The sequence below is a fragment of the Quercus lobata genome, chromosome 1 (genome assembly GCF_001633185.2).
Source record: "Quercus lobata isolate SW786 chromosome 1, ValleyOak3.0 Primary Assembly, whole genome shotgun sequence".
NCBI classification, from domain to species: domain Eukaryota; kingdom Viridiplantae; phylum Streptophyta; class Magnoliopsida; order Fagales; family Fagaceae; genus Quercus; species Quercus lobata.
Genome location: NC_044904.1, coordinates 5,456,577 through 5,480,062, shown reverse-complemented (window position 1 = coordinate 5,480,062; position 23,486 = coordinate 5,456,577). Strand labels below are relative to the sequence as shown.

The 23,486-nt window shown below is 34.7% G+C and overlaps 1 protein-coding gene and 1 pseudogene across 1 annotated transcript; both read right to left on the bottom strand.

Annotated features, from left to right (window-relative positions):
• Positions 1-782: 782 nt before the first annotated feature.
• On the bottom strand, positions 783-3,508 carry LOC115975872 (G-type lectin S-receptor-like serine/threonine-protein kinase LECRK2). Its single transcript, XM_031096914.1, has one exon. The coding sequence runs from the start codon at positions 3,338-3,340 to the stop codon at positions 977-979; it is 2,364 nt and encodes a 787-aa protein (XP_030952774.1). The 5' UTR covers positions 3,341-3,508; the 3' UTR covers positions 783-976.
• A 15,718-nt stretch (positions 3,509-19,226) lies between these two features.
• LOC115994175 lies at positions 19,227-23,230 on the bottom strand (annotated as a pseudogene).
• Between the last annotated feature and the right edge of the window lie 256 nt (positions 23,231-23,486).

The window sequence follows — 23,486 nt, the reverse complement described above, 5'->3', positions numbered from 1 at the left end:
ACAATTTCTTTCTACAAGTTTTTATATTTTGAAATTATCACATGATAGTTTATTATCAGTTGTCATTATCTATTATTAATGTAGATGTGACCATTTTATTTTGTTAAGTTTGTCTAACATTTTTATTTTTATGTAGTTGTCATTATTTATTTGTTATTTTTTAATTATAAATTATTGACCTTATATTAGTTATTGACCCACATAACCATACTCATCTATACATAAATAATACATTTAACAATTATTGACTTTACTATTTTTTTCTTGAATCACTGGTTTCATAACAAAAAGTTATTATAATATGATAACGATATACACATGTAACAAACACACACACACACACACACACATATATATAATATAAATTTATAATAAAAAGAGCCATTTAGAACTCACAAACACTCACATTTTACTCTTAGTGTTGGAGATACATAGAGAATCAGATAGAGAAGAGAGATGAGATGATATTCATGAGAGAAAGGAAGAGTGATTTGTGTTGTTAATTAGCTTTAGGATGAGCTAATATATGTTGTTTGATTTTGAGCTAAATTGATTTGTGATTAGGGTGTGCAGGATTTAAGCCAAATTGTGTAAAAATATTTTTAAAAGTAAATAAATTAATAACAAATATTTTATATATATATATATATATATATATTATTTTTTTTTCTAAAGTCAGGGGTTCATTTGAACCCCTGAATTACAGGTGCAGCCGCCCCTGCATCTAGCACCCCCCCCCCCCCCCCCCTTTTTTTATATTCAAATTTCATATAAAGAATTACTTGACACAGAAAGTTGTCATTTTATTGAAAATCTTGGGACATTTGGATAATTATTATTCATATTAGAGTACCCAATTCCTGGATATTACTTGACTTGCCAAGCTGATAGTATTGACAATTAAACATGCCTAAAGACTTAAACAACCAAAATGGTAATTATATAAGAGGATTTACATTGAACTAATAAATCAGGATTAATCTGGAGGAACTGAGACCTCAATTGATCCTTCCATCATTTGTACCACTTTCTTCATTGTTGGCCTTTGGGATGGATCCTCCTGAATGCACCATAATGCAATCATCACATATTTCTCCAATCTCTTCATGTCATCTATTGCCTCCTCATCATTCTCCACTAACAGATCCAGTTTCTTGTTATTATAGCAATCATACGCCCAATTAGATAATATCATTTGATCCTCATCCTTTGCCTCTGCTTCAAAACTCTTCCTACAACAAATGAGCTCTAGCAACAAAATGCCAAAGCTGTAGACATCCACCTTAATTGTAACAGGCATGTTTCTGAACCATTCAGGTGCAACATACCCTTTAGTTCCCCTGATTCCAGTAGTAGTACGAGTCTGATCTGCTTTCAAAAGCTTAGCTAATCCAAAGTCAGAAATTCTAGCTGAAAAAGAGTCATCCAGGAGGATGTTCTGTGGCTTGATATCACAATGTATGATTTGGGTGCTGCATTCTTCATGTAAGTAAAAGAGCCCTCTTGCCGTTTCTAATGCAATTTGAATTCTTTGGTGCCAATATGGCCGCGAACCCCCAAATAGAAAGCTTGCTAGAGAACCATTACTCATGAATTCATATACAAGAAGCCGATGCTCCCCCTCATTGCAGAATCCTAGTAGTTGGACCAAATTTCTGTGATTTGTTCTTCCAATAGCACTCACTTCAGCATTGAACTCCATATCGCCTTCTCTCTCCATAGTATTCAACCTTTTGACTGCAACTAGTTTTCTGTCCTCATATTCTAGAACCCCTTTATAAACTTTCGCAAAGGCACCCCTCCCTAGCTCTTCCTTGAACCCATTTGTGGCCTCTATTAGTTCCTCATAAGTGTAACTTCGCAAATTCATGACTGGCTTGACTGGGTATGGATTACGGGCCTTTAGTTTCCAATATTTGAAACGAAAAGCAAGCAGAAAGGCAGCCAACAAGAGTAAGTTCAGAAACATCGAGCTGCCAAGGAGCACCGACAGAATAAGTCTCACAATTGAATGATTTTTCTTCTTCAAATCTGCACCTGATGGGTTAAAAGTAGAATTATCTTTCCTTATTTTGATTAGAACTTTGGTTGCAGCTTCTATGGGGTCCTTCTTCCCATTTGAGAGAGGACTTTTCTTCTTCCAACACCGCCCACCTCCAAAAACAGCCATTGCACAAAAACAATCACCCAAGCAAGCTTTCCTGCACCAATCCTCAGTTACGCCATCATAACGTCCATAATCGCCAAAGAGCCAATTTACACTTCCCATTTCACTTAAATCAAACTGATCGGTTTCTGAAGATGCTTCATCACAACTTTGTGGAAGAAAGTTCTGTCTGCAACCTTTCATAACATCATTTGGATCAATGAAGGTGTATCCTGTTGGGCATTTGCAATTTGGTCTTCCATCATCTCCTGGCTCGCAGTAGCTGTTGAACCCACAAGCTCCACTGCCTATGTCTTCTGCAATTTCGCATATATTTTTAGGCAGCAAGGACAAAATGGACCAGGCATTTGAAGTACTAGTGCTGCTTTTTTGGTAAACATAATGTATAAGAACTCCATCATATTCCATGACTGCTCTTTGATAGAAGTCCTGTTTAGAAACAGAATTTAATGATACCGTCGTAAGTATGCTTCCGTTTTTAGCTGTGAGGTATATAGAACCAGACTCATTGAAGACCACCTGAAAGCCACTACCATTAGTTCTACTTTCCCAATAAGCAGTGTTAGACCAATAATCTAAAGGGTATGCTAAAGTTTGAAGCTGAAGATTTCCATCCGTTTTTAGTGCAAACTGGAACCTTCCATTAGAGTTATTCCTTTCTGAGTAATGAGCTACAAGCTTTCTTCCCAGGCTCATTGTTTGTGAAGGTAACATTGTGTCTGTCGGAAGATCAAAACTCTGCCACAAATGGCCACCATCCTGGCTTGCCAGTACAAAGTTTCCGGTGTCAAGCATGGCTGCATAGACAACTCCTAAATTACCTGACTCAGAATTCCATATCTCTGTGCCTGTTGGGTCACTGAGTATCAATTTGCCATCTTTTGTAAGTTGAACTTTGGATCCTGTTGGCACTAGAGTATCTCTTTTAGCTGACCAGACAATGGTTTTTTCAGTTATTTTGTTGAACCATATAGCTAGTAGATAGCCTCCATTTCCAATTTGCTGGAAACCAAAAGCAAAGTCACCAGAAGGTGATGCCCAGTAAGAGCCTTTTTCTTGTGCAATAAGGGATGAGCCTAGAGATTGGTTGTTGGAAGTTTGAGCAGTGGTGGAATATGGCAGCAACAGAACAAGAAGCAACAAGGAGAGAAGATATGATAGTTGTAAAGCCATAGTATTAGGAGTTTATAGTCGATACACTTTGTAGTATAAACGATGAACTGTATTATGACAAATCTACTGGTAGAGGAAGATTTGCATTGGGAACATATTGTTTTAAGTATTGGGAGGGAAGTGGAACACTTGCAGCAGAAATGATAAACTGTGAGGTGAATGATAAACTAGTATAATGACAAATCTACTTAAGTGCTTTATTATGTTTTATTTGCCCTCTCTTAAAAATATCTTCACTACGGTCCACTTATGAATTTTTTTGTAAATAAATTAAAAAGTCGAGACTAATCACGTGTTTTGCCGTTGAAAATGCTTATCCATGTGGGCTCCAACATGTTGGGTAATTCTACCCAAAGAATTGCCAAGACGGTCCCTAAAAGGTGAAAGCCACTCGCCATTTCTCAAACCCACCCACGTGAAAGCCACTCGCCATGTCAAGGAGAGAAGATATTTGTAAAGCCATGGTATTAGGAGTTTATAATTGATACACTTTGTAGTATAAATGATAAACAGTATTATGGCAAATTTACTGGTAGAGGAAGATTTGCATTTGGACTATTTTGTTATAAGTATGGGCAGTGGAACACTTTGTAGCATAAATGATAAACTATGAGGTGAATGATGAATTTTTGTATTGACAAATCTACACGAGTCCTTTATTATGTTTTCTTTGCAGTCTGTGAAGAGAGACTCTTTCTCTATTCTTCTGCTGGAAACAAAGACATCAGATTTTCTTCATCGACTTTGTTTTGATTCGATGCTCTTAACCTGTGGTTTACATTTACTGCATTAATCTGCTCTCTATTATAATTCCCACTTTTTTTAATTTGACCCGTTCTCTTGTATTCATTAGAAATTTAGAATTGACTTCACTATTGTTTATCAACGTCGGCATGTTTGTGATTGGCACAAAAATTTCCATAATTCCTTTGTCACCAAGAATTCAAATCTAATACTATTACAAATCTAAAAACATATTGGACTATCGCAAGTGGCGGCTTTAGAAAATGTTTTTAGGAGGGTCAATTTTGATAATCTATTAGTCTTTGTAATTATATTAACCACAAGATTTTGAATTCTATTCCAGTGAACATTTTGAGTTGACTAAGGGAACGGAATATTCGGATAATGGTGTATACTGGTGCATCGTTTTAATATATATTAAAAGAAATGATATATCTACAACAAATTTTAAGTTGCAGGTTGTTACTAGTTGTTAACTTATTATCTAATCAAAAGTTTTAGAAGATAGCTCCATATTTTCTCTTAAGTCTTTCAGTACTTCTATCAATAGTTTTAAAAATCAGATTGGTTGATCAAAAAATTGAAAAAAAATGAGTGATTCCTGGTTTTTTTATTTAATCGGGTTCAAACCGATAATCGAATGTATGACATCATAGTTATTTAGTAATTTAATAATTTATAATTATATATTTAACTATATATAGTTCTTTCTAAAAAAAAAATCTGCAAATATTAATTTAGTTAGTCATCTATTAGATAGTGTATCACTGTTTTGTGCTTGTGATTGTAAAAAAAAAAAAAAAATGGTTACATGGCCACAATGTGGCAATCTATAAATATATTGATTTAAATATATATATATATATATATATATCATAGTTTTAAAAACCGGACCGGACTGGACGGTCCGACCGGTTCAACCGGGAACCGGCCTTCAATCCGGTCCGGTTATGGTATAAAACCGGAAATGACCTAAAAACCGGTAAATAGTAAAAACCGGCGCGGTCAAACCGGTTTTGCTCCTCAAACTAAACTACGTCGTTTTTAAGTTTTTGGCTCCTCAAAACAACGTCGTTTTTTTCTGCTCCTCAAAACTAACCTAAAGTCCTCACTGACTCACTCTTCTCATCAGCCATCTCACTCTTACCTCACGATTCACGCCTCCTCTTCTCATCTGCCTCACTCTCTCACTCACCTCAAGCTCTCAAGGCCGCTCAACTCAACTCAATCTCTCTCTAGTCTCTACTCTCTACCTCACTCTGTTCTCTCTGCCTCACGCACAGCGGCACAACGGCACGCCCTCGCCCTTTGAGCTCACTCCTAGTCTGCTCTACCCACAAACCATTTCAACTACCCACCCAAAACCCACAACTCAGCCACCACCAAGACCCACAAAACATCCCAACCATCCACCACAACCCACAAACCCAGCCACCCATGACCCATAAACCATCCAAAAACCCAAATCGATAAAGCTTCACAACAATAAAGGAAAAAAAAATCCAGAACTGAGATTAAAAGAATGAATCAACGATGGTGGAGGTGGCCAAGAAACAGTGGGGCCGACGACGATGGAGGATAACGGAAAGAAAAAAGAAAAAGAAAAACTCAGTGGATCGGTGATGATTGGATCGGTAATGAATGGCGCCGATGGCGGTGGAGATGCAATCGGTGATGAGTGGCGCCGATGAGTGGATCGGTGGTCGGTGATGAATGGCGCCGATGACTGGATCGATGGCCGGTGATGAGTGGCATTTGGGAGTGGATCGGAGGCTGGAGGTTTGGTTTGTGGAAGGGAAACTTTTTTTTTTTTTTTTGGAGAAAGCACAGTGTCGAGAGAGTAGGGACTAGGGAGAGATGAGTGACTGAGTGATTTTGTAAAATATTTTACTGTTTTTACACCTGTTTGACTTTTACACAGACTTGTTAATATATATATTTTTATATATAATTTAAAAATTATTAATTATTTATATAATTTAAATAAATAATAATTAAATTATTTATGACGTCACCGGTTCGACCATCGGTTGAACCTCGGTCCGACCAGAAAACCGATAATTAGCTCCTCGACCGGTTCTTTCACCGTACCGATTTTTAAAACCATGATATATATATATATTAACTAGTAGCAAAGTAAAACGTGTCACCCCAATTAATTTTCCCACCTACCCTACCTATCCCAATTCTCTTTTCATTCTATTTTGCTGTTGACCAACCAATTTCTCTCTCCTTAAATCTACGGAGATTGCCAGCAAGCCATAGCCCATGAGTGCTATTTCCTCTACCGTCTACAACTAACATGGCCACCACTACAAGCCACCGTGATGGAGGGACCTCCCCTGCTGCAAAGCTGAGAAAAAATTATCTCTTCCACATTTCTCTAATCCTGCATTGTGAATCTTTCTATATTGTCATCTTTTTTTTTTTTTTTTTTTTTGGGGGTGGTGTTAGGTTGTTCAAGTTTATATTTTAGCAGTCAAAAAAAATACACTATAATTGTTTTTTTCTCTTTAGGTCAGGGTGGTCAAATGAACCCCCTGCCATCAACGTAGCGCCGCCCCTGACTATCACCTCATTTAAAAAAATTTTAAATAATGTAATATGGTAATAGTCTATTTTCTGTTAAATCCAAAAAGAAAAAGAGAGAAAAAAAAATATATTAATTATACCTTTTTTTTTTTTTTTTTTGAGAAACAGGTTGATACTTTATTGAAAATTAGTTTGCCAAATTGGCTATATCTTGTTGAACAACTGTAAATAAGGGATCGGGGACTCCCTCCATCCAAACTACATAACTTGAGACATTAATGGAATATCTTGCTAGACACATTAATGGAATATCTTGCTAGACTATGTGCTAATCTATTGCCATCTCTTCTACAATGAGAGTATAGCAATTTTGCATAACAATTAGAAAAAACCATGGCATCATGAAGCAAAGGCTCCACTGAAACTATTGAGTGACCACCTCCTTTTAGTGAGTTTATTATCAATTCTGAATCACCTTCAAGTATAGCCTTTGTAATGCCTATTTCCTCTCCAAACTCTAGAGCCCGACCAATTGCTATTGCTTCAATCTTGATGGGCTGAAGAGCAAGTGCAATGGTTTGAGCAAGAGAGGCAATAACAGCCCCTGTGTGATCACGAATAACCACCCAAATCCCGCTCTTATTTTCCTGCTTGAAAATCGCACCGTTGAAATTTATTTTGAAACTTCTCGCATCAGGTGGTTTCGACTTCGTTCTCTGTCGTGGCATGGTTGTTGGCTAGTGAAAGTTTCTCTATGAACTTCTCCTAGGCTGTAGAATATTGTGTCCCTACGTGTAGGTGCTTCTGTCCCTTGGGACAAGTTTATCCTTAAGGCTAGTGGTTTTTTTTCTTTTTTTTTTTCTTTCGAGGGTTAGGGAAACAATGAAATCATGGACGATCTTACAAACCATTGTAAAGGTTTGTTGATTTATCCCTGGTGTACTAGGTTAGTTGTAATCAAATGCTTGAATAGAAAAAGACAAAATTTGCACTATTAACATAAATTTTTTTATCTAGGAACCATTTTATTGTGTGATAAAAATTTTATATAAACAATTACTTGACATAGAATAGTAGTCATATTAATTGACAGTTGGAATATACAGACATTTATCATACATACATTCATCAGAACACAAGATCTGTAGCAAAGCTGGTGAATTAAACATTTAACCTTGCAAATCTTCTCTTCAAAATCAATACATAGGTTCAGAGTTAGTCTCAGTGGGCAATGAAAATGAACTTACAATCACCCATATAAGTAATTTTCAACGTAGGACACATTCCTTCAACTTCAAACTTGAAAGATTCTGCATGTGTCCAAAATTTCATCTAATTTTTTATATGCTATCATTTATACAAAATAACATCTGATGGTGTTATTTTGATGCTCAACACTTCTCTATTCAGGACAGTCTAGGAAGGTATTTTACGGAGGCAAGAATGAACACGGATTTGACCCAGTCTCTCATATTGACTAGTATTGACTTCACTACGGTCCATCTACATTGGCGTGTTTGTGTTTGTGTTTGTGTTTGTTTGTTTTTTTTTTTTTTTTTTTTTTTTTTTTTTTTTTTTGAAAAGGAAGTATACTGGCATTAAAACCAAAAAGCAAAACACATGATTATAAGAACAACAATAAAGGTTCCTGTCCAGAAACAACATAATTACAAGCCGTTTACTTTCATATCGGATTGCAGAAAGGAAGAGATACTGATAGGCCACAAATTGAATGACTCCTTATGATAGAAATTAATTAATTAATTAGTTAATTTGTTAATTAATCAATTTATCATGCAAACACGTGGTAGCACAAACAAATCACCAGTAAACTAATTATGCAGCGGAAAATAAATAGCACGGTGATTTGTTTACGAATGGGGAAAACCTAACGGCAAAAACCCCACCGGGTGATTTTCAGGTCACCACTCCCAAAACTCTACTATTATCGTAACAAGCGATTACAAGTAAAGGAATCCAAGTACCTTACCAACCTACAGTTGAACCATTACCCCAATACCCAATTGGACTTGTTCTGTAGTGACAGTTCCCCTTTCAGATGCACGACTCCCAGTATGTGACTAACCTATTGTGCGAATCCCAATACGCGACTAACCAATTGTACGGATCCTAGTACGCGACTTCAATCACCAACTAAGAAGGTTGTTAGTTGCAAAGTTCCTCAGTTCATCCATACGATGAAGATTAAGAAGATGCTTGGTCACAAAACCCTACGGTGCACATACATAGCAACTTCTTCAAGAGAAAGAGATGAACTAGGGCAAGAACTTCGTCTCCGGTCACAATTTACTTGAATAGAGTTTGCTCAAAGCTTGTGCAACTTGTGAACACTTTGACGGCCCTTAAACTGATACTTTTATATATCTAGGGTTAGGAGAAAAGAAAGCCCAAGGACACATTCATGGATCCCTAGAAAATCAGATTGGAATTCTGAGAATCTTAAATCTCGATAGATAGCAGGTGTCGAGTAGGTGTCGAGCACGCTGAATGAAGAACATCTTCCTTAAGCTCGATAGATGCAGCTGTCGAGCTTTAATGATTTTGCACTTTGAACTTGTTTTCTTGAACAGACTTAAAGACTTCAATACTTGATCTTGAAACAAGGTTTCTTGAGGTATTTAAAACATCCTAAATCTACCCAAATACAAGTAAAGTGTGTTTTGTCAAAGGATAAGCCAATTACATAAAATCATGACATATGTTCTTAACATGTGAAACACATGTCCTAACAGATACAGTGGGGAGCAACTCCTTTCCATAGGCGATGGAGACCAGATTTTCAAGCATGTTGAGCTAGCTTGTGAGCTACAGTATTGAAGCTTCTATTGATGTGCTTAAAGAGGCAGGACTCAAAAGAAACACTCACCTAAAGAATTCCTTGAATGATTTGCCCCAAGCTACTCCTCCTGGCACCTTCATTGATTACTTGGATGGCATTTAAGGAGTCAGATTCAACAATGACCCATGCCAGATGAAGCTCTTGAGCTAGTAGAATGCCATGCTCCAAAGCAAAAACCTCAATTAGTTCAACAGAGAAGCGAGTTTGAAGGGGTTTACACAGCGCAGCCACAACATCACCTTTGCAGTCTCTAATGACGACTCCAACACTAGAGAAACTGTCTAGCTCAGAAGAGGCCCCATCAACATTTATCTTGTGGAATCCTAAGGGAGGAGGAACCCAGTTGGATGGGGTGGTTCTAGGTTGGCCAAGATCCCAAATTGCTGAACTAACAAAATCCTCAGAAACATATTTTGCCAATTTCCACACTTGAGAGGAAGTAGACTAGAATCCTTATGCATAATCTTATTTCTGTTAAACCAAATAGCCCAAGTGATGGCAAAGAAAAGCTCCAAGTCCTAGAGAGTTGCATGGGAGAGAATGAATATTGTGGAATCAAGAAAGGATTTGTTGATGCCATGAGTGCGAAGAGGATTATCTGACCAAAGACACCAAACTGATGCTGAAATGGCACAATGAAGAAGGGCATGGTCAAGACTTTCAACTTCACTACAACAAACAGGGCAACCCCTAGAATGAGAAATCCCACGGCAACAAATGACTTCCATTGCAGGGAGACCATTGACACAAGCTCTCCACGCAAAAAATTTTAATTTTTGCTGGGAGATTAAGGTGCCGCAATTTCCTCCAAACCAGCTTGCAACGATCTCCATTTGAGCTTTCTTCTTTCTCCGTTGAATCCGACAAATTATGGGCTATATGGTAAGTACTTTTGACTGTGAAATCTCCCTGACTATTCCCTATCCAGATAATTTTGTCCTTCGGAAGGTTGTGGCTTAAAGGTATCCTCAGGATTAAGTCAACTTCAAAAGGAAGGAAAGTTGCTCTAACCATGTCTACTCTCCACCATCTTGTCATTGGGTCAATGAGAGAAGAGACCATTGGGAATTGGGGCATATCATTTGGTGGAGAAATAACCTTGTAAGTAGATGGGGTTGGCAGCCATTTGTCCTCCCATATATGGATTAATTTCCCATTTCCCACTCTCCACCGAGTTCCCTTCCTTATTACATCAAGGCTACTATGGATGCTTCTCCAAGAATATGAGGGGGAGCTTCCAAGGTTAGCATTCAGAATATCTCCAGTAGGGAAGTATTTAGCTTTGAGAACCCTTGCCACTAGAGAGTTTGGGTATTGGAGGATTCGCCATAATTGCTTTGCAAGCATTACTTTGTTGAAACCTGGCAAATTCCTAAAACCCATGCCTCCTTGAGCTTTAGGCATACACATTGTTTTCCAGCTGACCCAATTCATTTTAGATTCTTGCTGCCTTTGGCCCCACCAAAAGTTCCTCACCATGCTTTCAATATAATCACATAAGCCTTGCGGAAGAAGGAAGCAACTCATGGTATAAGTGGGAATTGCTTGAGCGACCGCTTGGCCTGTTTGTGTTTGTCACAAAAGTTTCCATACCGTCAATTCCCTTGTCACCAAAGATTCTCTAGGTTAATTTTATGATTCAAATTTAATGATACAAATCTAAAAATGCACCAGACTATCACTTCATTTAAAATTTTAAATGACATAATAGTCTATTAACAATTAAATCTTAATCATGAAAATAGACTTAATTGAGAGAACTTTAAATATTGAAGATCTTATTCCATTGTAAAATTTTCAAAATGTTTATGATAACCTCACAAGAAAAAAATGTTTCTAATAAATTACTGCTCATAATAGTTATAGACCCTTTTCTTGTTTATGGTGTGTGACTTTTCATACTTCAAAGCAATGTTGTGAATATCATTTCGAACTCTATTTCAGTTTGTCTATTAAAATGAAATATTTTGATACTAGTTTATTCTGGCATACAGTTTAGGGGTGCTTCTAAATTACTGCATGTGTGTGTGTGTATATATATATATATATATAACTATTATAGAAAACAATAAGTTTAATATATTTTTTATTAAAAAAATCTCATATAAAATGAGCATGTTATTACTTATTGTAAAAATAAAAAAAAAAATAAAAAATTTACTTTTGATTTTTTTTTTTGGTAAATAAAATTAAAAATTCCAAACTGAGATTAAATCATGCGTTTTGTCCTTGAAAACGTTTATCCAAATGAGCCCTAACATGTTGGGTAATTCCACCCAAAGAATTTCCAAGAAGGTTCCTAATAACTTTCCCATTTCCCAAACTCACCCCTGTAAAAGCCAGTCACCAAGTAAACTTTATTCCCTCGTCTTCTCATACTCACCTAAACCCTTCACTATTTCTTTCTTTCTCATCTCACTGTCTATGCTCTCTCAAGTTTTCTCATCTTCTTCATATTTTTTCTCTCTCAAAATGCCACTGCATCATCTTGTCTTTCAATAGATTTTCACCTCCTTTGTTCATATATACATATACCAAAAAGCTCTTATTCTCATCTTTTTACTTTTTGTTTCCCCTCTAACATGGCCTGCGCATCATCTTTTTCTTTATTTTTTTTCACTTCTGCATTCCGGACGAATCTTTAATTTCGGCCAGTATTAACCAAAATGCTCGGAATGGGCTGAAATTTCATTTGAGGTGGAATAGGGGGGGTTATAGTTCCAGTTTGCATGCCAGTACAAGATTTTCCAGCCGAGACAAAACAAAATCCATAACAATGCTTCAAAGGACAAACCATTATTTTTCTTATACATGTGAGGCAAAAATATGACGATTATAAAAATCTTAAATTGCAAATTACATCCCTAAAGTTTGGGCGTATTTGAATTTTACACCCTGAAATTTCAAAATTTGAATTTTACTTCCTAAAGATTAGGGGTGTTTGGCTTTTACAACCCCATATTATGAAATTTTAGGGAGTAAAATCCAAACACCTCCAAACTTTAAGGAGTAAAATTCAAACACCCCAAACTTTAAGATCAAATGTGCACAAGACCCGGTCAAAACTGGTAAAACCTGGGAGGTTTTAAGCAAACCGTCTGACCCGACTGGGTTTTAATAACCCAACTAGATTTGTGAATTGTATAAAATTACATAAATAAGTCCATCCCATTGAATTTTTTACTGTTTAATGTGTGATAATATGGTAATTTAAATATGAGAAAACCTAAAGAAAAAAAATGCACTTTTCAGTTTCACATAGTTAGTTGGCACATAGGTATGAGTATATCAATATATCTTATATATTTTATTACTTAAACCTTGTTTTCTCTTCTTTCGTTTACATTTTTTTTGTGCTTTATTTGTTTATTGCTTTAAGTTTAAGCTTTAAACCATTTTTCTTTTCTTTTCTTTTTTTTTTTTGTATAATTTGAGATTTGTATTTTTTTAATATAAAAAATTTTAAGACATGTATGTAACAAGATTTTATTTAGCAAAAACTTTGTTGCAATATTATGACATTCATTTATTTTGCTTGTGAATTTTATAGATCTTCTAATGCTATTGTTTGTGAAACCTTGATTTTGAATTATAATGCCGAGTTTAATTTAGGCATATGCTTTTTTTTTTAGTTTACATATTCATGTTATGTTTTCTCAAACTTTCTTTATATATATATAATTTTAAAAATATTTTTATTTGGCCTTATGGTTGACCATTGATGCACTGGTTGAATCAGTTACCCAGTTACCCAATTCATAAACAGGATCAACGTCTAGTCTGGATTTAACAACAATGATGTCAAGCATACAATATTATGTAGTGTGTAGAATGGTCCTATTAGGCTATCACTTTGCTAAATAGAACCTTGTGATAGTAGATGGAATTTTGATTTCTTTGTTGGGTAGTGTAAACTAGCTGTAACTTCCAGGTTAAGAAATAGCTTTATATCAAATCATTTTATTTTATGTTAGATTTTTTTACCAGTTTTATAGGGTGTAGAGCCAATATAGCTAACTTTTTAAGTTCTACTTGTCACTTTAGTAATATTTTCAGTTCAATTATCAATTTATGCCAATTTTTTATTAGGTGGACCCTACAAGGCTCCATCTATATATATTTATATATATATAGTCAAAGCTTAGAGAAAATCAAATTAGATTTTGATTGGATTCTCAATTTTACACCATGCGTCCCTTATAATTTTTAATTTTGTTCCAAGTGAATTAATGAGTGTAAAAATTAGAAAGTCCAAATCCAATTAGATTCTTAACAGGATTTCAATTAGAGTCCAATTTTTTATCACGTGTCCATCTAAGTTTTCATTTTTGTAGCAAGTAAATTATTGAGTACAAAAATCAAAGAGTCTAAAACCAATTAAATTCTAAATCATATATATATATATATATATATATATAAATAAAAAATAAACTGTTACATATTTTAGAGATCTATGATTTAAAAAGTGTAAGTTAATATTATGTATAATTTGAATCTCTTCTAAAAAAATATTTATAATTTTTTTATTTGAGAAAGAAAAAAAAATGTGTAATTTGAACCATATAAGTATGATTGTTTTTAATTGTATTCTTGCATATGCACAGGGACACACACTAGTCTATATATATATATATATATATATATAGACAAAGCTTAGAGAAAATTCAATTAGATTTTAATTAGATTCTCAATTTTGCGCCACGTGTCCCATTTAATTTTTAACTTTGTGCTAAGTGAATTATTGAGTGTAAAAATCAAAGAGTCTAAATCCAATTAGATTCTAAATTGGATTTCAATTAGAGTCCAATTTTTCGCCACGTTTTCATCTAAGTTTTTGATTTTCGTGACAAGTAAATTATTGGGTACAAAAACCGAAAAGTCTAAAATCAATTAAATTTTAAATTATATATATATATATATATATATATATAATGAGAAACCATTACATATGTTAGAATTGTATGGTTTAAAAAAAAAAGTGTTAGCTAATACCATGTATATATAATTTGAACCATATAATTGTGATTATTATTAATTATATCCGTGCATATGCATAGGACTACACACTAGTCTATATATATAATAATAGGTAAAATTGAGAGAAAATCCAATTAAATTTCAAATTAGAATTTAATTAGAGTCCAATTTTGTGCCATGTGTCCCATCTAATCTAAGTTTTTAAATTTTTGTGCCAAGTGAGTTAATTCAATGTAAAAATTGGATTTTAATTAGAATTTAATTTTGCAACATGTGTTCCATCTAATTTAAGTTTTTAAATTTTTGTATCAAATGAGTTAATTTAGTATAAAAAACGAGAAGTCCAATATAAGTAAACCATAAAAAACATAATTTTTGAATAATTTTATATTTATGAGCCTTCTTTTTGTAGAAAAAAAAAAACAATTCAAGTCTAAAAGTCATATATATATATATATAAATAAATATATATTAATAAGTAAAACCAAGAGAAAATCCAATTAGATTTTAAATTGGAATTCAATTAGAGTCTAATTTTGCATCACATGTCCCATCTAATCAAAATTTTTAAATTTTTGAATCAAGTTAATTAGTTCAGTGTAAAAATTAGATTTCAATTAGAGTTTAATTTTACGGCATGTGTTCCATCTAATAGAATTTTTTTAATTTATGTGCCAAATGAGTTAATTTAGAGTAGAAAACAAGGAGTCTAATATAAATAAATCATAAAAAAATATAATCATATATCTAACACTATATATAAAATTAGAGGAAGAGAGAGTTTGAATAATTTTATATTTATAAGCCTTTTTTTTATAACTAAAAACAATTCATTTGGCACAAAAATTATAAATATATATATATATATATATATATTAATAGGTAAAACTTAGAGAAAATCCAATTAGATTCTACAATTGAAGTCCAATTTTGCATCATATGTCCTAAATTATTTATTTTTAAAGAAAGTTTTATTTCTTAATTTTAGAATCAAATGTAGGACCATATCATAAATATCTATTCAAATGAGTTATTGTGTACAAAAACTAAAGAGTTTAGAATTAATGAACATAAAAATATTTAAAAAATTGACAGTTTGCATTTTTTTACCTAATAACATTCTTACAAGACTTTTTAAAGAGTTAAAAAAAATGACTATCATTAATATTTAAATTATATATGTAAGATTATTATACTGTGCATTTTAATGTATATTGTAGGGACTCAATTCGTGACGACCCCAAGACGATATTGGGCTCGTACGTAAAGAGGGCCTAAACAATATCATTTGTAGAGCGTGGGTTTGAAAGGTTAGGCCTTGATCACCGGACAGTGGTTTGGGGTGGCTCCGGTCAGTGAATCTTATCTGAGGAGTCTAGGGAGTTTTGTGCTCTTGTTATCCTCCTTATTTCTAGGACACCATGGTTTTTTGGGAGACTGGTTGTCCCCCTTTTCATACTGCCTCTCTTAACCTTTTATACTGGCATTTACCCTCTCGCCAACGTCCACGTGTAAGCTGAATTTTCTAGGGCTTAAGACTTGTCCTGTCAGCCCATACCTAGAGTGGTTGGGGGGTGGTTGCAAAAGCTGAAGAGTATGGTCCTGTCAGGTGCAGAATGCTTTATTGCAGTACTGGCAGCCTTTTACTTGGGCTGTTTCTGGACTGTGTTCATTCTTCCTTTTAGGGGCATTATGGGATGCCGAGCACAAGTTCGTCCTCGGCCATTTTCCTTAGGCCGTCCTGGACTTCCATGGTGCGTCCTTGGCATTATCTCTCCTCGGCACAGGCCTTGGGCCTTAACATGAAATGGGCCGGGGTCATAAATTCTTTGACCCCACATATATCTTTTAAGTATATCCATGCATATGTATGGAGTTATAAGCTAGTTTTATATAAAGAATCAAATGTCAAGGTTCAAATATAAATTTTAATTAAAAGAGGTGAAAGTTGAAATCTTAACTCCAATTTTTTATTTTGGTTTAGAGAGAGAGAGAGAGTTTGGTAGGTTTTTTTTTTTTTTTTTTTTTTTTTTTTTTTTTTTTTTTTTTTTTGTCACATGGGAAATTATGTGGCTGATATTGACAAATTTTTGCTTAGAAATTTAAGTTATAAAAATTGAAACGTCAAGACCTTATCAAAATTGATCATTAATTCATAATTCGACACACTTGGAGACAATTCATTTTTCATTTATAAAGTGGTTGATTTTAATCAACTATAACAATTTTTTTTTTTATTATTATTATTTTTTTTTACAGTTGACTTGAAATCAGATTTCATTTTACCTTGGTTGAGTTTGTTCGTAGCGTGGTCGTTTTTTATCTTAAGAGTTGAATAAATAAATTACATTTGAATTATATCATGTTATTTTACAACAAGGTAATTAATGTTGTAAAATTGAGATTGTTGTTGTCAATGGTGTTTGGGTATGGCCAAGCAACCATAGAAGAAGGTAAAAAACCCATCAGAACCCATTTCTATTGGGTTCGGGTTTGACCAGTGCTTTCGTGAAAGTTTTTTTAATAATAAAAAAGTTGTCATATTAAAAAAAAATGCCACATTATTTCTCCCTTGGACACATGAATAAAGAAATTATTGGAAGTTAACTGAGGGATTAATAAAGTACATTTTTTAAACTTTAAGAATTAATAACGCTCATTTGAGATGGTACTATCTCTTGCACATGAAAATTAATACAAATTTTGAGTGTAGGACGTTTTATTCGAGCTTCTTAATTAAGAGATTGTACTGAAAATTTGAAACACAAATATTGGGCTTAATTATTACACGTTAACAGATTGTAATTTGTAAAATGAATTGAACTTAATCTTTGTCAAGCATAATGTCCAACAAAATAATTATGAACAAAACAAATTAAACATTGTGATGCAAGTTAAAACTTAAAACTACAAAAACACCCAAATCTAGAGAGTTCTACTGAGTTCTCTATTTTCTAACAGCCACGCAACACGTACGTTGATTCTAAACCACACAGAGCCAGCACATTAAATCCTAATCAAATTAAATGGGAATCAAATTATTAGTCTAGTCCTCAACTCCTTGACGTAAAGTGGCTATCAACATTTGTTATTCTGAAAGAGAAAAAGATGACACTTGACACAGCCACAATACGAATCTCTTTGTTCTAGACTTGCAATTAATATATCTCATTCTGGAAACGACTATTTCCAAGATATATAGGACCACCTTGAATTTGGGAAGAGGGGTTGGTTAACAAGAGGAATCGAAGTGTCCGACACCCATATGGATCATTTTGTGGTTAGATATATTCTCTTGAATAAAGAGGAGATGCTCTTTCATAGAAAGTTATAGTCCTTTATTACTATTTGATTTCTAATTTACTGTAGCGATGATTCTGTGCTTTGCTTTTCTTGTGATTATTTTGTTATTAGTTTATATATATATATATATATATATTTATATATATATATATATTCATATCGCTTCTTTTTCTGTTTTTTTTTTTCAATTCAAAAAGCGAGCCTGATTATCTAGCATGCAAATAATGATCAGGAAAAGACAAAGCCCATGCAGTGTGAAACCGAAAAAAGGTGGAACTTAAAATTGAGGCTATTTTCAAAGAAAATATAATATGTAGTCCTAGCATTTTCCTTGGTACACGGGGTCCTTATTGGTGGCCGTGGCAGTGACGATGGCGATTAGTCCTTTGTCACTCCTGAGGTCCCACAAGCCACGTGCAGCACGTGGTATAGCATGTGGAAATTGGCGATTATTGTCTTTGACCAACCAAGGCTGCGGGTGTGGGCTCTTATCCTTCCTCTTGATGATGATTACCAACTTTTGTCTTTTTTTGATCATTCATTTGCATGCCAGGTGTTGAAATCGAATTGTCCAACACCTTCAGGACGGCCTTAGACATTTTAGGACCTAAGGCGAGAATTAAAATGAAACATTTTTTAAACTTATGTATTAATTAAATTAATATTTATTTAATATTTTTATATTATAATATATTTAATTTAAAATCTATTTTTCTTGCCTTTCGAGATGCAAATTGACTAATTAAATTTTTGTATTTAAGTTCTTCTAACATTTCCTTTTCAATCAATAATATAACTAATCCACTTAATCTTTCTTGGGATATTGTCGATCTTAGATATGATTTTATTAAATTAAATTTTGAAAAACTTCTTACTGCAAGAGCTACCGTAACACGTATTGTTAATAAAATCCAATAAGCAATGCATGTATTTGGAAATGAATCTAATATTTTTATATAATTTAGTATGTCAATTGAAGTATAATCTTTTATTTGAAGGAATATGATTCAACATGTCATTATTATTTTCATTTTCTTCTAGTTGAACATCCTTATGGTGAACTTGTTCATTTGTGACATTTTCATCATTGTTTTCATTTTCTTTTTCTTCTAAATTCTTTTGATGTTCATTATCAAGATTTGTTGTATTGCAAAATTGAACATCATTGTTATCTTGCAATTGTATCATTTCATTATCTTCAAACTCTAGAGAGACGACGACAAGATCAAGACGACGAGATCATAGGCGCGATGAGATCAAGATGATGAGATCAGCGGCGCCGACAAGCTTTGGGTCGAGAACGAGAACGAGATCGGTAACGACGGCGCCGATGAGCTTTAGGTCTAGAACAACAATGCCGACGATCTCGGCAACGCGAACTCGACGGCGTGATCTAGGCTCTCTCTCTCTCTCTCTCTCTCTCTCTCTCTCTCTCTCTCTCTCTCTCTCTCTCTCTCTCTCTCTCTGCACGTGAGTCTGGAAATGGTTTGAAGTGAAAATTTTGACTGAAACCAATTTCCGGGTCAAAGCCATTAAAACACACGGTCAACTGAAAATATTTTCCGGAAAATTTATTTTCCATGCGCAACCAAACACCCACATTTACGGAAAAGCATTTTCGGAAGTGATTTGAAGCCAAAACAAACACAGCCTTAGTCTCTCCTCCTCCGCTTCTTGTGTCTGTCATCCCTTTCACTCTCATCTGAACTCGATGAATCTGATTCTGGACTAGCTGACCCTGTAACCGAACTACCAGAACTATCCGATTCTTGCTCTTGTTGCATAACAAGGCGTGGCATATTCTTCGAGTACTCACGTAAGTTTTCAGTGATGCCACCAAGTCCAATGGATGTGAAGAAGTTAATTGAAAACCGTGTGTTCTTGGGATTGTCCCTTGGAAAGATAGATTCAAAGGAATCCTGCATTGTGGGATCGTTAAGACGCTCATTCAGCAGATGGATGCCCAGATGCTCTGACAATTCCTGCAACAGAAACAACACAATTGTGAATACAACAACAGCTTCTAGAAGAAATGCTAGAGAGAAAAAAAACATGAGGGGAAAAAATTGGTGTCGCTTTCGATACCTGGAATAGAATCTTAATAAATATACGAGATGAAGAAGTGGTATCCTCCTCTGTTAAGCGAATATAGGCTAAAACATGCCAAGGTAGAGCATCTGTGCCGAGTAAATGCGCAAAAAACTTAGCCACATTACGCAACTTATTTGTTTCAAGCCGGTGAATCATGGAATATTGTTGGACAAAGCATTTGTCAAAATTTTCCTGATAAACTTTGTTGATCATGCAGAATCGCTGCCCCAAAAGACAATAATACCGGAGGTAAGTTCTCTCCTGACTACAGCATTCCAAGAGCATAATGTTCAACTCCATCTGCATAAGAGTCTTCAAGTAGTACAGAATTTGATTCAAGATTTTTTCTTTAAAATAAATTATGCTAATATATTATTATTATTATTAAGCTTTCAATTTTATTATTTTATTATTTTAAGCTTTCAATTGTATTATTGTAAGATTTTATTTTTCTTTTATTATTTTAAGCAATTAATTTTAGGAGTTACTGAATTCTTCAAGCCAAACTCAACTCCATGTCAAGTCTTAATTAGCTGAGCCTAAGCAGCAAGAAGCTTAGCTTGGGCTCTGTGTGGCTTGCCTCTCTACACCCCTAATAGTGACTGAAGTACCCAAGGGAAATAATCTAAGCACCAAGGCAAGTTAGTGCATGAAACCACTAATGAATTCTAATCGTTTAGGGGGTGGGGGTTAAAAAAACAAAGCTAAGAATAAAGAAAAAAATATATTTGATACTGACTTGTAATAACATCTAGCAATCTGAAATGTTAAAAGAGTATGTAAAGTGAATCTAATCCATCTTGTTTATTCATTTATTGTTCATTTATTCACTTGATAGCAAAGGGGAGTAAAGGATGTCTTCATGCTGGACAGGAGACTCAGAACCCAGCTCTAGTTCCTTTAACTAATAGTGATTCCTAGCCAACTACCAATAATTTGCAGACTCAGCAAACTGCGAACAAATATTCATTATTTATCTTTCACTACTTCCTCTTAAACAAGGAAATACTAAATAAGGAGACTTCAATTTTACAGCAGTAACATCAGGAAAAAGCTTGCAACACATACCTCTTGACCTGGCTCTAGTTTAATTTTCAGGAGCTTATGACCTGCCTCCTCAAAATCTACACTGGACATAATTGTTAGATAGATTGTCCTCCGAAGATTTACAAGATTTGTCTCTGTTTCATTCCTTATTTTCGTCTGGTTCTCATCATCTTCCTCGTCATCATCCTCATCCTCATCATCATCATCATCATCATCTGAAGCTGCATCTGAACCTTCTTCATCCTCAGACTCATCATCCAAAATGGTTTGCTTCTACTCTTCATAACGCTTCTCATTCTCAAGGAAATTAGGATCTGGCTTGAATATATCTGAACAAGGAGAAAGAAAAATATAAATCAATACATAACCATAGCTAGACCAATCAAGAAGCAGAAGACAGCTCAGCATAATGCCATACCAAGGGCAATCTCTGGATCTATTTCCCCTTGGAGAGAGATCTCATGGGTTATCTGATCATCCTGCTCTACAAGGTCCAGACCTGGGTACCCCTGCAAACGAATACATCACAGAGGGTATCTTTATTCTAGCTATCCTTGGACATTAATAGTAGTATGTCATACATAATTCTAAAAATGAAGGGAGAAAAAAAAACATACCTGAAACTTGTCTTTTCTTATCGCAAATAGCCCTTCTATATCAGAAATTGAACCCTTTTATCTATTTCACCTTCATGAAGAATCCCACGGAAACGCTCAAATATTCCTGTAGAAGTGTAAACCTTGAGTACACAGTACAGTGACTAAAATATATTCCCGTAAAAACAAAAGAAAGAGGATAGGAACATTATGACATATAATCTCATGGAAACATTTATTGCTAAGCATGGAACCAAAAGTTTGACATAGGTAAACACGTACTTGTCTTTCATAATATTGTAAGTACAATAGTAAACAAGTTTTGAGTACTAAATAATATTTTCAAACGCTAACCATTTAACACCGGGCCACCATCCAAGGTTACATATATGCCACAGCCATGAGTGGCACAATTCCAGATACAATGTTTCTATATCGTCAAGACAATTTTTAACTTGGTGTTTCTATATCGTCAAGACAATTCCAGATAACAAAGAATGGCAACTTCCCAGTGGAACCTAAGACATCTCACTGATCAGAAAAACCAGATACATGCCAGATTTAGGCATGATTACAACCCCCCCTTGTAATGAACTATCCTATCACTTAGGAGCTGTGGAATTTGCTCTTCTGCCTATCCGAAGTTAGTTGGGTTATGCCTAATTTGATAATGAACTGGACAAATATTTTTTTACCCAATAAATACCAATTCAACCTAAAATATAAAATGAGTTGACACTAGGAATTTAGGAACATCATTCTGAGTGACTTATCATTATTTTTTCACTTACATAAGAGTAATTCCACAGGTCCTCCCTGTTTAATTGAAGGATTCCATTATTTACTGAAGACAAAGAGCTGTCACAAAATTGTTGGTGACTAGGCCCAACGAAGCCATCAAAATGCCATGGCAAGTGATGGCTTTATTGGTAACCCCTCTGTATGTCTAGTGTACAAAATGTGATTCAATGTAGAAGAGAAATTGCTAAATGTGGCTAACCAACCATACCTCCCTGAAAAAGATAATAACTTAGTAATAAATAAACTACTAAAAATTATAAGCACTTGGCAACAAGTACAACTTAGAAAGAAAAACATGTCTAAACCTTAGAAACCAAAAATACAATAATATCCACAAATATGACAAATTTAAGATTGACGACCTCAAAAAGAATACCCACCATGCAAGCCTTTAGGCGAGAGATCTTGCAAAAGTGATCCACACTCTGTGACAAAGGCAACAGCAACCTCAACACTCGAATCGGTTGGATTCAGAAGCAGCACAGTAAGCAGCTCCAAGGCAATGATCTCATGAGCCACTAGTTGGTTCACTAAATGTGCAATAAACTTAACAGCAGCTAGTAATTGAGGCTTGTCGTTCCGTTTATATGCTCTCTTGAGCTGCAAAACGATCCTCCTCAAAAGAAGCTCGCCAACCTCAGGAAACTTGGTGTTGACAACAGCAACCAGTGCTGCAAACACGTCTGTAAAACCCGGGGATGACATCTGCGATTTCATACAGGACCGACAAAATAGCCCACTTCCCCGTATCAAATTCTCCGAGAAGAGTTCTGGAATAATGTTCTTTACGTTGGCAGCATTAACCTTGTTCACAAGCCCATTTATACTCTTCCGAAGGGCATCCCATGTCAACCGCTGATATTCAACACTGCTTTTATCTTGAACCTCTTTCATCCTCCGAGCCAACTTAAACGGAGGAAAATAAATAGCCTCTTTCATCATCCTAGCCAAGGTAGGAATTACTGTACCTAAAAAGGAAAAGTTGCTTGCTCCGATGACTATAGAGGTGTTAACTTTTGCTTTAACAGTTCAAGCACATTTATATGTCATAGGTCGGCAACAGTAAGTAGGAATTATATTCCTTGTTGTATTCGGACATGCTTGACCGACTTATAAGCAATGGGCCTTGTGGGCTTCAGTGGCCCACAAATTGAACCCACGTCAACAAAAAGAGTTGTGGATTACAATAATTAAT